This window comes from Hippocampus zosterae, chromosome 6, assembly GCF_025434085.1.
Source record: "Hippocampus zosterae strain Florida chromosome 6, ASM2543408v3, whole genome shotgun sequence".
Lineage (NCBI taxonomy): Eukaryota > Metazoa > Chordata > Actinopteri > Syngnathiformes > Syngnathidae > Hippocampus > Hippocampus zosterae.
In genome coordinates this window covers 7,091,021-7,106,502 of record NC_067456.1, presented here as the reverse complement: position 1 = coordinate 7,106,502, position 15,482 = coordinate 7,091,021, and the positions used below count along the sequence as shown (strand labels likewise).

At 42.8% G+C, this 15,482-nt stretch overlaps 1 protein-coding gene across 1 annotated transcript in view; it reads left to right on the top strand.

Moving 5' to 3' along the window:
• Positions 1–9,073, top strand: part of ptch1 (patched 1) — a 52,827-nt gene extending 43,754 nt beyond the window's left edge. The window contains exons 19-24 of the mRNA XM_052068437.1: positions 79–216; positions 316–458; positions 4,716–4,815; positions 4,912–5,265; positions 5,952–6,417; positions 6,492–9,073. Of these exons, the coding sequence (XP_051924397.1) occupies positions 79–216; positions 316–458; positions 4,716–4,815; positions 4,912–5,265; positions 5,952–6,416 (1,200 nt within the window). The 3' untranslated portion in view covers position 6,417; positions 6,492–9,073. The remainder of the gene's footprint in view (positions 1–78; positions 217–315; positions 459–4,715; positions 4,816–4,911; positions 5,266–5,951; positions 6,418–6,491) is intronic.
• The last annotated feature ends 6,409 nt before the right edge of the window (positions 9,074–15,482 follow it).

Sequence of the window (15,482 nt, the reverse complement as noted above, 5' to 3'; positions counted from 1 at the left end):
ATGCATGTCCAGAATGTGTCAGCAAATCTTTCCACGCTCATATTTTAACCGCGCTGCTGTGGCTTCCGTGTTCTGCAGGTGTTGGTGCTGTCTCTCATGACAGTGGAGCTGTTTGGCTTCATGGGGCTGATGGGAATCAAGCTGAGCGCCGTTCCCGTGGTCATCCTCATCGCCTCGGTGGGCATCGGGGTGGAGTTTACTGTCCACGTGGCCTTGGTGCGCGCTTCAATTCGACATTTGTGCATAGCTTTGAGGTTCGGCCAGCCGGGTGCTCAAGAGTGAGAGATGACGTGTGTGTTTTTGTGTGTGTTGAAGGCCTTCCTGACGGCCATAGGGGACCGTCACAAGCGGGCAGTGCTGGCGCTCGAGCACATGTTTGCGCCGGTGCTCGACGGCGCCTTCTCAACGTTGCTGGGCGTTCTGATGCTCGCGGGCTCCGAGTTCGATTTCATCGTCAGGTGAGCGCACGTCAACACTTATGGATACGGAACGTTGTAAGCTGATAGGATTGCCCCTATACGGAACGCTTTATCGGGGTCTGTGTGGCGTCAGCGGACCACTGAGACCATGCCTCAACCTGCATGTCGCCCTGGAATCTACCTGAGATGCCGGTCATGCATGTGGGCTCACTCCCCCCCCCTCTCTAATCCTCTTTATTTTTCCAGCTACCTGAAGAGCACCATTTTCTAAAACCTATTGCTAGGGTCTCTCCTCAACTGTGCTTTCTTTATCCTTTGTCTTGGAAAGCAGCGCTCTCTTCACAACTTCTCAACCTTGATCTGACTTAAGTTTGTAGCTGTGCGTGTGATGGAGCCATTCAGTCAGTGTGGTGTGAAAACATGTCAAACATGGCGCGTGTGAAACAACCTGGTTCACCGGTGTCATCAGTGTACAAGTTTCAACTCGAGACCCTGGTTCAAATCTAAATTGTGGCGACTAGTCGTCAGAGTTCTGTGACGGATGGTGTCAAAAGTGGGACAGGATATAACAATACTCACAGACGTGTATTATTTATGCTCTGCGTAAAACAACTCATATTTCTGTCACTGAGTTACAACAGTCTTTTTTTGCATTTCATTTAATACAGGGGTGTCCAAACTTTTTGCCAAGGGGGCCAGATTTTATGTGGTAAAATGTCGGGGGGGCCGACCTTGGCTGACATTCTTTACATTGAACAACAATATTGTTCAACAAATTTTAGTAAGCCAGTCTGTTTCACATTTCCATTTTTATTTGAATTTCAACAATCTTAAGAATTTCTTTTGGTTCATTTGAAACAGCTATATCACATGCAACTGCTTATTCACTTGACTTTTTCTTAAACAGAAGTCTCCTGAGTGCAAATTGATTGATTTAAAACATAAAATGTATCACCATGACTTTTCAATAGTCACAAAACCTTTGACTCGAACAACAGGGAAATGAACAAGCAATACACGTATCCACAACTGCAAGGATCATTTGAAATGTGACATATCAGTCAATATAAACACGGAGTGATGTCTTGTTAACTCGTGAGTGATGCCCTCTAGTGTCTAAATGCTATTACTCATTTAATGAATGCTATTACTCATTTAGCCACTAGAGGGAAGCAGTGCTCTATGAAACATCACTCACCAGTCTACGAGACCTCAGTCAATGCAACACGTGTTCCATTGCGCCCAACCTGCGGGCCAGACGGCACTGATTTTATGACAGGGGCCGAGGGCCGGATGAAATTCGACCGCGGGCCGGATTTGGCCCCCGGGCCGGACTTTGGACATGCCTGATTTAATGCATTAAATTAGTGTGCCCCCTGCTGGTGAACGCATGCACAGCAGAGGGAGCAGTACACTGCCCATCGAAATAAAGCGAAATTGAAAACAAACCAAAAAAACGTTTAATCCTCTACGTTTTGTTCAATTTTTTCAAGTCATAAGTCAAGATACCGCTACACTTTTCAGAACTGTGTGTCAAACTTGGCTGGTCAACTGTGTGTGAGTCACCCAAAAGATGGGTGAGACATTTGGATGAGGGGAACACACCTTTCAGCTTATGCACGATACCATCGCAGTCAATGTTGACAGTAGAAAATCTTAGCCGTTCAACTCTGAGGTGATTGGCTTTGGTGTCTCCCATAACTGCCATGTTCGGACAAAGGAACCCAGGGGACAGATGAAGAGTTGAAGGTCATGTGAAGTAAGGATGGAGGGAGAAAAGGGGGGGGTGGATGCAAAATGAAAAGATGACGGCGGGGAGTTTGTTGGAAGAGCAGGAAAGTTCTCTGGCTTTTGAAATCTCTTTCAGTGAGTTTTAACAACCCTCGCTAGACATTTATAAGCAAAGGGTGCTATGGGGGGGCGGTACCAGGTGGGAGGGGGGCAAAGAGCGCAGCTGTGGAAAGCCTGGAGAAGTGGAAATTAAAGCCGACGCACTGTGGGGGCTCTGTGTTGGTGGCTTGTTTTGCGTGTGCGCTCTTGTAAGCGGAGAGTCTGCAACGGCAGTGGCTTAACTGATGCCGAAGATGAGGCACAATTCTAAACGTTCGCACGGCCAGAGGGAAGAAATTTCTAGTGAAGTCGGAGAGTAATTTAACATTCACGTATGGTTGCGTGAAGCCGCAACACGCGCTGGCCATGTAATTTGCGCGGCCTGCTCCTTTAAGAAAAACCAACGCAGAGGTCCACGTGACCTCCAAACACGCAATTTTCAGTCATGTGCGCGCACGTCCACGCTGCCCTCCTCCCCCAACCTGCTCTCTGACCTTGTAATCATGAGGGTCAGCGATGGCGTGCCTGCCAGCCGGGACACACACACAAAGGCGAGGCCTCACGATCACTTCTCTCCTCACCTCCAGCGGCGTGCTCGGCTTTCTGGGCCTCCATTTGGAAGGATCTGCTGTTGTGTGAGCAAACAAAAGCAGCGCCCCGAGACGGCGCAGTAACAACAAGGCCCCGCTCGTATTTCCTTGCTGGGAGTGTTTCCCTGACTTTCTCCCGTCAGCTCTGTGAATGTTTTCACTCTAAACAGCTCATGAGGGGCACTGTGTCCCGGTATGTGGGCCGCGCATGGACACGAGTGTTTACGCGAGTGCACGTCCTCAAGGTGATGTCGCCTTTACCCCACATGGTGTGGACCACAATCATAATTGTAGTTTGGATTACAGTAGTCCCCCACATATTCAAGATCCACTATTCGCTAATCTACCTATTGCAGTTTTTTTTCCCCCCCTCTGAAAACGATTCCTAGCTCTTGGCTCAAAATATCAGCTGTTAGTTGAAAACCTCCAATCCACAGTTCTTGTGTTCTTCAGAAGTTCTGTCTTTTAGGAAAGTAGTATATTGATGTCAAGGAACTCCCATCAATGTGATGGACTGTTGACTAAGAGACAAACTTTGTTTTTCTGGGAGGAGTTAAATGCAGCCTGGGTTGTGAGTGAAAGTTAGTCCTTCCTCCTCCACTAAATTGTTCTGGCTTCCAAATTCTATACCCCTCACTCCATTCACTTTCTTAAGAGAGGGAGGCCCCCACATCGCCCTTCTTTTACCCACTGCCTCCTCCCTTCACATTCCTTCCTTGCTTTGTTTTCTCCATGTTTTGCTTACACACACACACACACACACACACACACTCATGCTCAAGAGCGAGTGCCCTTAAACCCAGTCACCCCCGCCCGCAACCGCTCACATCACTTTTTGAATTAACTTGCGCTGGCTAATTATGCTTCCTTTTTCTTTTCTCTCTGTGGCATCTTAAACGATAACCCTCTTTTAGCCGGACTTAAAAATCACATCAGGTACATTTCTCTTTTGTCAAATTACACAAAGTGCATGCCTCCATGTTTAGGGATGCGTTCAGTGTATATGAGTTTATGTGGTGAGTGGTAGTTGTTGGGGGTAATTCAAATGTCTGTGGTTTGAACTTTTTTTGTTGTAATTGTTGGCGTCTGCTGTGTTTTAATTCATAATAGAATTGGCATGTTTCGGATGAGCACAAATATGTTTGCATGACAGTGGAACCTGCAAAATTTAATCCACGTTTTGTGACACTGGTCAACAATTTTATTTGTGAAACTCAATTTTTTTAGAATGTGTTTTTTAAAATGAGAAAATACCGGAAAGTCTCTGAAAGCTGTGCTTGTGAAGTGACTTTTTCTTCAAGTTCGCTTTTCTAAAACCTTTATTCATGTTAAAGGGGAAGTATGTTCTATGCGCCTCCATTCCATTCCGATTCATACGACCAATTACGACTCACCTGTTTTCTGAAGCTGAACCATGATTGGTTGTTACCTGAGCCCTTAGCAACTGTGAGGTCATTTTTAGTCAACAGCAGGTGGCAAAATGGCCGTCCGTCCCATGAGACGGACAAAAACAAATGCATTTTACTGCTTAACTCATTTTCCACAAACGCAACATGAATCGGAATGCCACTGTAAGACTAGTAGAGCTGCATAAAACGTATGATTGTAAAGACACTTTCTGGGTTGACCTCCCCTTTAATGCCTTGTTTTTCAGTAAGATTTTAACATTCCCAACTCTCATACAATTACGAAGACAAGATACTGTATCCACTTAAGTTAATATGAAGTAAAACTACTTAGCACTTACAGCAACATCATTATGCTTTCTGCTACATGATAAAATTGTACTCCATTCTTGTCAGATATATCGTATAATTCTATTATAATAATTAATTCTACTTTTGAAGCTTGGCTTATGTGTGGGTTGTGCTTGCAGGTATTTCTTTGCAGTGTTGGCCATCCTAACGGTTCTGGGAGTTCTGAATGGACTGGTCCTTCTTCCCGTCTTACTGTCCTACTTTGGACCCTATCCTGAGGTAAGCATTTAAATAAACTAGGAAAAAATACAGGCCCTGATTATATCAAACCAGCCCATGATGATTTACATACATTTAACCGATTTATTATTTAAGGTGATTCCAGTGGATGGTCGCAGCAGGTTACCCACCCCGGAGTCGCCATCCCACGTGGTCCGCTTCTCTGTCCGTCCCCGCCCCACCGCCTCTGCCTCGGCCACCTCAGGCGCAGCCTCAGATTCGTCGGACTCTGAGTACAGCTCCAACAGCATTGCGTTGGGCATCAACCAGGAACTGCCGGGCGACAACCCGTCCCCGCATAGGGGACAGGCCGGACAGCAGGAGCAGCAGCAGTACCCTCTCCCCACCAGCAGTGGCAGAATAGCCAGGACGGAAGAGGAAAGGAGGATGGTGTCGGGCCACAGGCGCCCAACCAGGCACCCCGATCCCGCAGCCTATAATGTGTCCTCGGTAAGATCACACTGTCTCTCGCGGTGGGTTTCCGTTTGTCCATTCACTGATCATTAAGAATTTAATTGATTTTATGCAATTACTTAAAAAACAGACGCAAGCAAAAAAAAAAACCCCTTATGTCATTATATTTACCATCTGACACAAAAAGCTAAAAAAAAATACAAATAAAAAGATAAAGAATTGTAAATAACACTTAAAGAAGAATATTTATCTGACATAAAAAACATTAAAAAAATCATTAGTTAAATGGGTTGGGTTTTTTTCATCATTAATTAAACAGTAAAATGGAGAGTGAAAACGATATTTGATCTTTCTATTATTTAAAATGATTTTATAAATTAAATTAAAACTAAGTTTAAAAAATATTTGTTAAAAAGATGGAAGATGCAACTTTTTTGAAAATTACTTTGTTTTAAAAAATGTTATGGATGTTAGAGTCAATGGAAAAAAAATGGCAAATGTTGAAAAGAACAGGAATGATGGATTCAGTATTTTATAATTTTTGTTAACATAAAAAAGAACATTTTAATTCCTTATAAGTTAATGTTAATTTCCACAATATTCAGTGAAGTATAAAATGCCCATCGGCACCTCCTAAATAACTATAGCCAAGTATATGGTTATCATTATTATTATTATTAATATAATGAGTAAGAGATGTTTGACTTTGTTTTGTTGCACAGTCTCAGGGTTGTAATGCTGGACCCGGGCCCAGCGTTCCTCAGCGTGCCAGGGACCCCAAGGGCCAACAACACCGGCAAGCCCCGCCCCCAGGCCGCCCGCGCACGGACGCTTTCGAAACCTCCACCGAGGCCGGTGCCCACTTTGGCGGCCACGGCCACAGGGAACACTTTGCGGGCCACCGGGGGCGTGCCCCTCCGCACCACCCCAACACTTATGGCCAGCCCATCACGACGGTGACTGCGTCGGCCTCCGTCACCGTCGCCGTCCATCCCCCTGGCTCCTCTTACCCGGGATACGCTGCGACAGACACTTACCGGCAGGAGGAGCCCCAACCCTCCTTCCAGGACCCCCACGTGCCTGCAGACCTCCACACGGGCGCCAGTGGAAGCGCGGTGGAGCCAATGGAGCTCCAGGATCTGGAGTTTGAGGCAGCTGACGGCAGCAGTGGCAGTCGGGCCAGCTGAGGTTTGTCACCATATACATTGTATTCATAGGAAACCTTTGTTAAATAATATTTAATACCAATTTTTGTCTTGCAGTGTGTTTGTGCCTGTCACGGCCAAAGATGGACTTTAAAAGCATGGCTCAGCCTGCCTCGCCCGTGGTCCTTACGCCTTCTCCTCATGGTGCTCATTCTTACTGTAACACGGTGGTCTCTTGTCTTAAAATATTTCTATCTATATTTAAAAAGATGTATACATATGTACATAGGGACAAATGAATTAGCTCCTTTTTTTTGTTACTAAGGGGAGAAAGTTGTGCAAGTCCTCACGTTAACAGACTTGGACTGCCATTGTGTGAGTGTGTGTGTGTTTGTGCGTGTGCGTGTGTGCGCGCGCGTGTTTGTGTGTGTCTTCCATCACAATATATTGGCCCATTTGAACTATGCAAGGAAGTACAAAGGAAAGGAGGAAGGAATACGAGTAAGCGATATGCTATTTTAATACATTCTGCTATAATTGATATATTGGAAGAAAATCAGCTCCATAAATGAATATCAATGAAATTATTGAATGTAATTGAAAATACCATGGCAACCAGTTCAGGATGTCCCCCGCCTACTGCCCCAAGAAAGCTGGGACAGGCTCCAGCATCCCCTTGTGAGGATAAGCAAATTTGAGAATGAATGGATGGATGGATGTTTTGTAGTAGATCATTATTGTGACATATCGTACCTAGGTTTCTTTTCGAATATAATAATTTGAATCGCGGAATTTATGATACTGTTGACATCCTTGGTAAAAGACCATATCCTTCAGTTCAGTGTGTGTGTGCGTGTGTGTGTGCGTGTGCGTGCGTGTATATGAATGATGATGGTTGTACTTGTACAAAGGTACGCATGTTCAATTCTGACTTTTTATCACAAACCTGTGGTAGTTTTTGTAACAATGACTGTTTTTAACTCCACACGCTATGCGTGCTATTTAAGACAAGCAGATATGAAGATTTTTTTCTTTTTTTTTAGCTGTTTTTTTTGGTCTTTTTTTCCAAGTCACTGCCTCGACATTGGAACCTGTTTGTGCACTCAGCTTCTTTTACCAATGTGTTTGTTTTTTCTTGTAGGAAAAAGGTGGGGAACCATTGAAGTTTTTATAAAGTCCTCCAAGGGCCAGAAATCGCAAAAGTAGTCACACGACACATTGTACTTTAGAAGTAGTACAGGCACTTGTGTTTGGGGAAAAAAGACTAAACGTAGATGTACTGGTTCAATTCCTGTTCTTTTGTAAAAAAAAAAGTACAGACTCTTAGAAAAAAAATATTTACTGTTTTGACAACATGCTCAATGAAAAACAGTGTGTACACACACTTGTTGACCTCTATTGTTAACTTACATTGTGAAGTGACAGACAAAAAAAATTAGCTGATGATAATAACTTAAAAAAAGGTCGTATCAGTGCTCTTATTTGGCCCATGGGCCGTATGTTCCCCACCTGTACTGTAGACCACCTTAGCAGGCAACAAATAGTTTTTTTTCTCTTTCCTTAAACCACCTCAGAAAGTTCTGGAACAGGGTCCAAACAAACGGGTGGGGGCGTTAGCCCCTCCTTTGGTTCTAGCCTAGCCGATAAGCTAAATATTCACATAACATACTGTACAAGTTGGCCCATCCAGGCCATCAACTATAACTCAACTCATAGCAACAACTTTCCTCATGTAGGTTTTCTGTTTCCTTTTAGGCCAAACAATAAGCTAGTTAGCCCGCTAGCCTGCTAATGGCTAAATGCTTCATCATCTTAGCATATTAGCATGTGTATGTATCCTATTCCTTACCCTTCTTATCACTTAACTGGAGTTAGCATCACAATGTTAAGTGGACCCCACCCCTGTGTGTGTGTGTGTGTGTGTGTCCTCTTACTTCCTGTCGTCTGTCCAATCAGCTGCTTGCATGAACAAGGTTGTTCAATTATTTTTTGTTTTCTCTCTGTGTCATATTGGCAGTGGAAGAGAAAATCATAGCTGGCAACTATTTTATTCAATTTGAAATATGTTTTGTTTGTTTGTTCTCAACAGTCAATTGTGATATTTATATATTTTTTGTAATATAAGATGTTTTTGTCATTTTTGTTGTGATGCCAGTGGATAACAAATGCAGGGATTTTTATGAGGTAAAAAAAAACACTATTACAGTTTATTGTTTTGATCTGTATAAAGTGCTTACTAATGTTAAATAGGAGGATTAAAAAAAAAAAGATGATATAACATTTTTACACTACAGGTCATCATAGCTCTTAGCGTTTTGTTTTGCAATTGTTCCAGACTGCCATTTTGGATGTATGCTGTTGTTCCGTTACAAAGATAAATGTATGCCATATAATTTATTTATATGAAAATTTATTTTTGTAGTGTACATAGTAGCGGTCAAGGCTATTTTGACAGAAGTATATATGAAAGATTTTATATGGAATGTTATACAGTACCATACCGCGGGAAAGGTGCACACAACATCAACACTTCCCTTTCAGTATTACACAGCTGTGTGCGCGCATGTATGTCTGAGTATGTACGTGAGTGTGTGCGTGCGCGTGCGTGGCCATCCAAGTAGAACATTGTACTAGCCCGCCAAATATTCATGTTCAAACACTGATAGAATTCTAACTAATAAAATCGAAACTATAACTTATTTGTGTCTTTGTTTAACTTTAATAATAAACAAGGAATTGCAAAAAATGTGGACTGCAGTGTTTTTTTATTTTTCTTATTAATTAATATGAGGAAAGATCTTTTTTCAAATGTATGATTTTTTTTCACCCTTCTATCAAAATAATTGTATTAACTGCTTCACCATGACTGCTTCCATATACTTATATATGGAAAATTTCAGATGATGGCGTCATTAAACAAAGCAATATTTGAAATGCAAACAATTCCTCAAGTTTTGATGAAACGAGTTAAATCAGATTAAAACTGATCATTTTTACTGTATTGTAAGTTATGTGTGAAGTATTTTTCGATCCCTTGAAATTCTTTTTTTTTTTACCCACACTTGATGAGCACAAAAAACTGTGTTTTACAAATGATCAATTAATATATTTACTTTCTGACTCAAATTTGTGTCCTTGCCTATTTATCTATTTTGATTTATTTTAATCCATCCCTTATCCAAGTTGGTTATATATTATTTTATTTGAATTACACAAACCACATTAATGTATTTTAACCACTCTTTTATAAAAAAAATTTTTATTTATAAGTCTGTTAATAATTATACATAATGTATAATATAATTACATTATATTTCATTATTTAAAATTTTTGTACCCTCAGAATTATTTCATCCGTCTATCTAAGGTTGCTCCAACATGTGGCCTATAGCCCCCATCTTTGCACCCCACACTGCCTTCACCCTCACACCCCTCGCCTCCATTTTATGATTTTGATTGACAGCTTTATAGACTGCAAGGAAATTGGTTGGAGTCAGAATACAGCTGGCCCTGCTCCGAGTCGTGAAGAAAAGGGCATGAGGCCCCGAGCTGGCGGGGCAGCAGGCAGGACATACCCCCACTCTAGGACCCCCCCCCCCCCCTCCCCTCCCAAGTCCTCCACCACCCTTGTCAGCTGCATGGGTGGCAGCTCTATGTGAGCTGGTAGGTCAGAATTAAAAGCAAACTACATGAAGATGGATGCTGGGGAATGTCTGTAATTAAGTTGAAGGTGCTGACTTGGGATCAGCACGGGGTGGTTTGAGTCATTATATATTTTTAGAGCCAATAAAGACACACACAGTCACAAGAAACGCATAAACAGCAAACTGTCGATTGTCACAGTTTGAACTTTGCTAACTCGACTTGACATTTTAAATCCGTTATCTTAAGAATGCGATGCTTTAGCTGTCCCCACCGGCTGTAAAATCCAGATATCGTTTAAAGACTCCATAAGTCATCATCAGAACACGACTTTAGTGGATTTTATGATGGTGGATCTCTTATGACATCTCTAATGTTGTACTTGCGAATGCCAATCTGACTAAATGTGTAAGAGGAATCCGTTTCGCTCACGATTTTAAAATAAAGCTGATTTTTAAGTTAACTATTTAATAAATGTATAAACGGAACCTTTATTGTTGCTTAAGAACCGAAGATAAAGCTACAGTCATCTCAGTGGTTGATGGATCTGCCAATACACTTAGCATGGTGTGCTAGCAATGGCCTTACTGACTTTCACTTCACATTGTTGGGCATTCACCATTTACGCAAATAACTCATCGTAGTTGGCGCTGTGTTTAAATCATTGCACACGTTTGAATGTATTTAGCACAAAAGTAACCTACGAGTGGAAACCTGCAGTGCACAAAAAAAAACATGAATTATCCATTACAGTAAGCAGTGCTTTAAATCATCTTTTGTGTAGAGGTAGCTGATGACGTTCTCCCAAACAGAAGTTGAAGTGCTTATATTGTCTGACTAATGAGCAGCAGGTTGTTAACAAGTGTTTCCTGTGCTTGTCCTCTCCAGAGGACAGGAGGATGAAGAAGGGTAGAAGAGTAAGGAGGCAATTAGGAAGTTCCTTTTCTCTCGGGTCATGGCTATCTTCCCAGATGGATGTGCATCAAATCGTTCTACATTCATTCGTCACAAAACGGCTTCCAATTACCGCTTTGTTTTTCAGATCCATCGGCTGCATCCGGTGGTCCCTCTGCTCCAATGCAAGCTAAGCGTAAAGGCAAATTCAAGGTAAAGTCCTTCATCTGCAACTTCTTTCACTAAATCTAAATTGGTTACTTCCTTGACTCCACCCCTCCACTTTTTTATAAGGACATCAACTTCTGATAATGTCACCACAATACTTCAAATTTTATAGACAAAGTATTTTCATCATGTAGCGGCGTAAGATTCTGTTGCGAGCGCCTCTATGGAAAAGAAAAACGCTAATCCGTGATATTGGGCTGATCGGTGCACTATTTTCAAAAACTGATGTGAGTATAAATAGATGTGTCAACAGACATTTTTGTGAGAATTGATTGCAATTTTTAGACCTTAGACGACGCTTAGTTTCCTACAATATGCGTTGAGGCTGAAACTGGCACCTCACAGTACGGCAAGTGAGGAGCTTGTAACTCCCCAACTCACTAACGCACTACATAACTGACATTCTCCAACAACTAACTGGTTCACGAACGCGACAGCTAACTTAACTCACGCTAATGAAATCAGTCAGTAACTCATCTCACACTGAACCTTTTAAAATGTTTATCATCAATGATAAAATGATCAGATCAATCATATCTAATATTGATTCTATTTTGTATTTCCTTCACTTTATATCTGTAAAATACGTTAACTCCCTCCACTTGTCAAACCCGGAAAGGCCTGATCATCATCAAATGTACTGTATATCTGATGGATTGTTCTGTTGACATCGCAGCACATACAGACACACACGTACACATGCACACACACACACACACGCACACACACACACACACACGCTCCTGCCAGATGCCTGTCTTGGATTTACACGTTCTTTATAAGAAACAGAGTTCAAGAATAAATCTGCAGGAAGCATCACACCGCTTGTTGATACCACTCCACATCAGCCACTTTTGAGGAGACAAGTGTGTGTGTGTGTGTGTGTGTGTCAAGGAGGTCAGTGTGAGGCCTCACAGACACCTTGAAAACCATTCAACCCAATGTGTGTGTGTGGGGGCGTGGGGGGTTGTGTGCGGGTATGTTTGTGCACACTTACTATTGCTATGGCGAAGGAAATGTGTTTACGTGCTCTAAAAGTCACTATATCTTAAATCATCATGTTTAGTTAGGCTTCATATCCAGGATGTCTGTGTGTGTGTGTGTGTGTGTGTGTGTGTGTGTGTTGGCGTGCCAGGCATGAATGACAGCGATGTTTTACATAAATGCACTTTCCTGCTTCCCTTCAGTGATGACATGAGCTATGTTCAACTACAAATACACATGCGTCATTTATTGTGCCTGTTGTATACATGGAGTATCCTTTAACAAATCATAACTCAAAAATCCAACTACCATCGCATAGCATTATTTTCAAAACACCGTTTGAGTAAAAGACTCAAGAAATATAAAACTAAAAGGTGTGCGATGAAACATACCAGAAGCGGCTGCTCACAAAGGCTGCATCTTTATCCAGATCTGCACCAATATTTAATGGTTTCCTCCTTGTCTCATCTGTCACCCAGCTACAAAGTTGAACAGAAAATACTCAACAGGCCCTGGTGGAGGTCTACTGAGTGATATATTTTACATTTCGGCATATTTCGGAGGCCTTGCATTACAATACAATACATCTTTATTGATACTGTATAGCGCGTTCACAGCAGCTGCTCCACAAGAGTATCAGGTTGGATAAAAAACAAACATTACAAACAATGGGGTCACTCAGGGATATGTCCTAAGTCCTGTCCTAGTGCGAAATGTATCTAATACAGTAATACAGTTCATATTTTCCTCAAAAGAGCAAAACCATCAATTTGATAATGTTAACGAGTGGTGAGGTTTCCCTGTTTTTACTATTCGGGGTTGGCGGGGGGTGGGAGGGGGCGGGACATGAGAAAGTCCTCCCATGGGCCTCTTTTTCCTGAGGAAGCTACACGACAACCTCGCGCTTAACTTTTTACAGGTGCGCTGTGGACACTGTCATCTCAAAGTGCATCACAGCGTGGTGCGGCCGCCGCACCGAAGGCTCATTAAAATCACTCGCCTTATGATTGGGGCCCACCTAACTAAAAATGGGGGCAGACATTAAGCAGGCCTGCTGTTGTCAAGGAGAGGCCCTAAACATCATCCTGGCCAGCACCACTTCCTGTTACCTCCCTCTGGAAGAAAGTGCAAAACAGAAGCCAGAACACACTGCCATTAAGTTTGGACATTGAAATGTAATGTGGGCCTTCTGGACAAAGAAGTATTGGACCAAATTAGTCAAGCACTATCTTCGAAAAGGATTTTTTTTAAAAATCAAAAATCAAATATTAAAACAATATTTTTTAATATTAGGATTTTTTTCAATCTCAGTCATCAGCTGATCATTTCATGATCATCATTTTATATAAATGTGCTTTGATTCAATTACATTTATCAGCATCCAAAATTGTGTGTGTGTGTGAATGTGTAAACCAAAGTGCCTTCCAACACACAATAAAGCGCACACTGTAAAAGAGAAAGTGAAAGGCAGAGGGTCAAGGTGGAAGTTGTTGAAAAAAGGGTTTCAGAGCAGGAAGGGTGTAATTAGCATCAACAAAAGGGGGCAAATGGATGAATGTGTGTGTGCGTGTGTGTGTGTGTGTGTGTGTGCGTGTGTGTGTGTGTGTGTGTGTGTGCGTGTGCGTGTGTGTGTGTGTGTGTGTGTGTTCAACAATCCCATTCAACTTCCATGCAACACACTGGTCTAATGGGAAGCAGGTGTCTATACAGTTAGCGTAAGTGTGTACGTACATTTCAGTGCAGCGATTGGATGAATGTACATCATTATGTTTGTGTGTGTGTGTGTGTGTGTGTGTGTGTGTGTGTGTGTGTGTGTGTGTGTGTGTGTGTGTGTGCTCGCGTGCAAAATGAATGAGTAGCAGTGAGTGAGTGGAGGCCCAGGTCAAACATGCCTTTATTGATGCAATGAATCGATGCGGCATGGAGATCGACTGGTTAGCACGTCTGCCTCACAGTGCTGAGGTGCAGAGTTTGCTTCCGGCTGCGGCCTTCTTGTGTGGAGTTTGGATGTTCTCCCCCTGCCTACGTAGGTTTTCTCTGGGTGGTCCGGCTTCCTTTCACATTCCAAAAAGATACATGGCAGGTTAATGGAACGTTCGAAATTGTCCCAAGGTGTGAGTGTGAGGGCAAAAGATTGTTCATCTATGTGTGCCCTGTGATTGGCTGGTAACCAGTTCAGGGTGTAACCCGCCAACTGCCCGAAGACAGCTGGAATTGGCTCCAGCACCCCCCGCGGCCCTTGTGAGGATAAGCGAATCAGAAAATGAATGAATGGATGGATGGATGATCCAAGCAAAGGTTTTTATTAAATTATTATTATTAGGTTTACCTTTTTGCCTTGGATCTTCTATCCCACATAGGAGGAAAAGGGTCAGGCAGAGTCAGCAGGAAGACAGACTGTCTGCAAAAACCGATTATAAAATGAATATATTAATGCGTGGGTTTTCTCCGGGTGCTCCGGTTTCCTCCCACATTCCAAAAACATGCTTGGCAAGCTGATTGGACACTCTAAATTGTCCCTAGGTGTGAGTGTGAGTGCGAATGGTTGTTCGTTTCTGTGTGCCCTGCGACTGGCTGGCAACCGATTCAGGGTGTCCCCCGCCTACTGCCTGGAGACGGCTGGGATAGGCTCCAGCACCCCCCGCGACCCTAGTGAGGATCAAGCGGCTCGGAAGATGAATGAATGAATGAATGAATATATTAATGTGACTCGGAAGCAGCTTTTTTCACTATAGTACCATCTGCTGGATCTTTTGGGGTACTACGCAACTGTTCACTCACGCAGTTTAGCCATTGAAATAAATATAAATGACCTGATTGCAATGACACTAAAAATGTTGGATTTCGCCATGATGACTATATGCGGTTCCTATTGATCTTGAAAAAAAGTATGAGTTATGAAATGCAGTATCTCATCTGTGTCTCAACTTACCGGTTGATGAAACTGAGGAGACAGCTGTGTAAAACTGGATACAACAGCATCTTTAATCAGAGGGCTCATCTGAAGAGCGCCCACATACACGCACAAGCTTCACGCACACACATGTGTAACGTGCGCACACACACACACACACACACACACAACGCACACGCACTCAAACACGCGTGCGCACACACACGCAAACGCACGTGCGCACAGTAAAAAAATACGTCATCTTGTGTGTGTCCGTGCATGTAGCTTCTATGAAATATGCATTGTATGAATGTGCCAAAAGACTCAGCGATGCTGTTTCACATTGGTCACAGCACGCTTCTCCTTTTCTCCGCCAATCCCCGGTTTCCTCTTCACGCAAATATCTATAATGTTTTTAAGGCATGTGAGAGAAAGCGAGATGACATCTCTGAGTCAGTTTGCCTGGC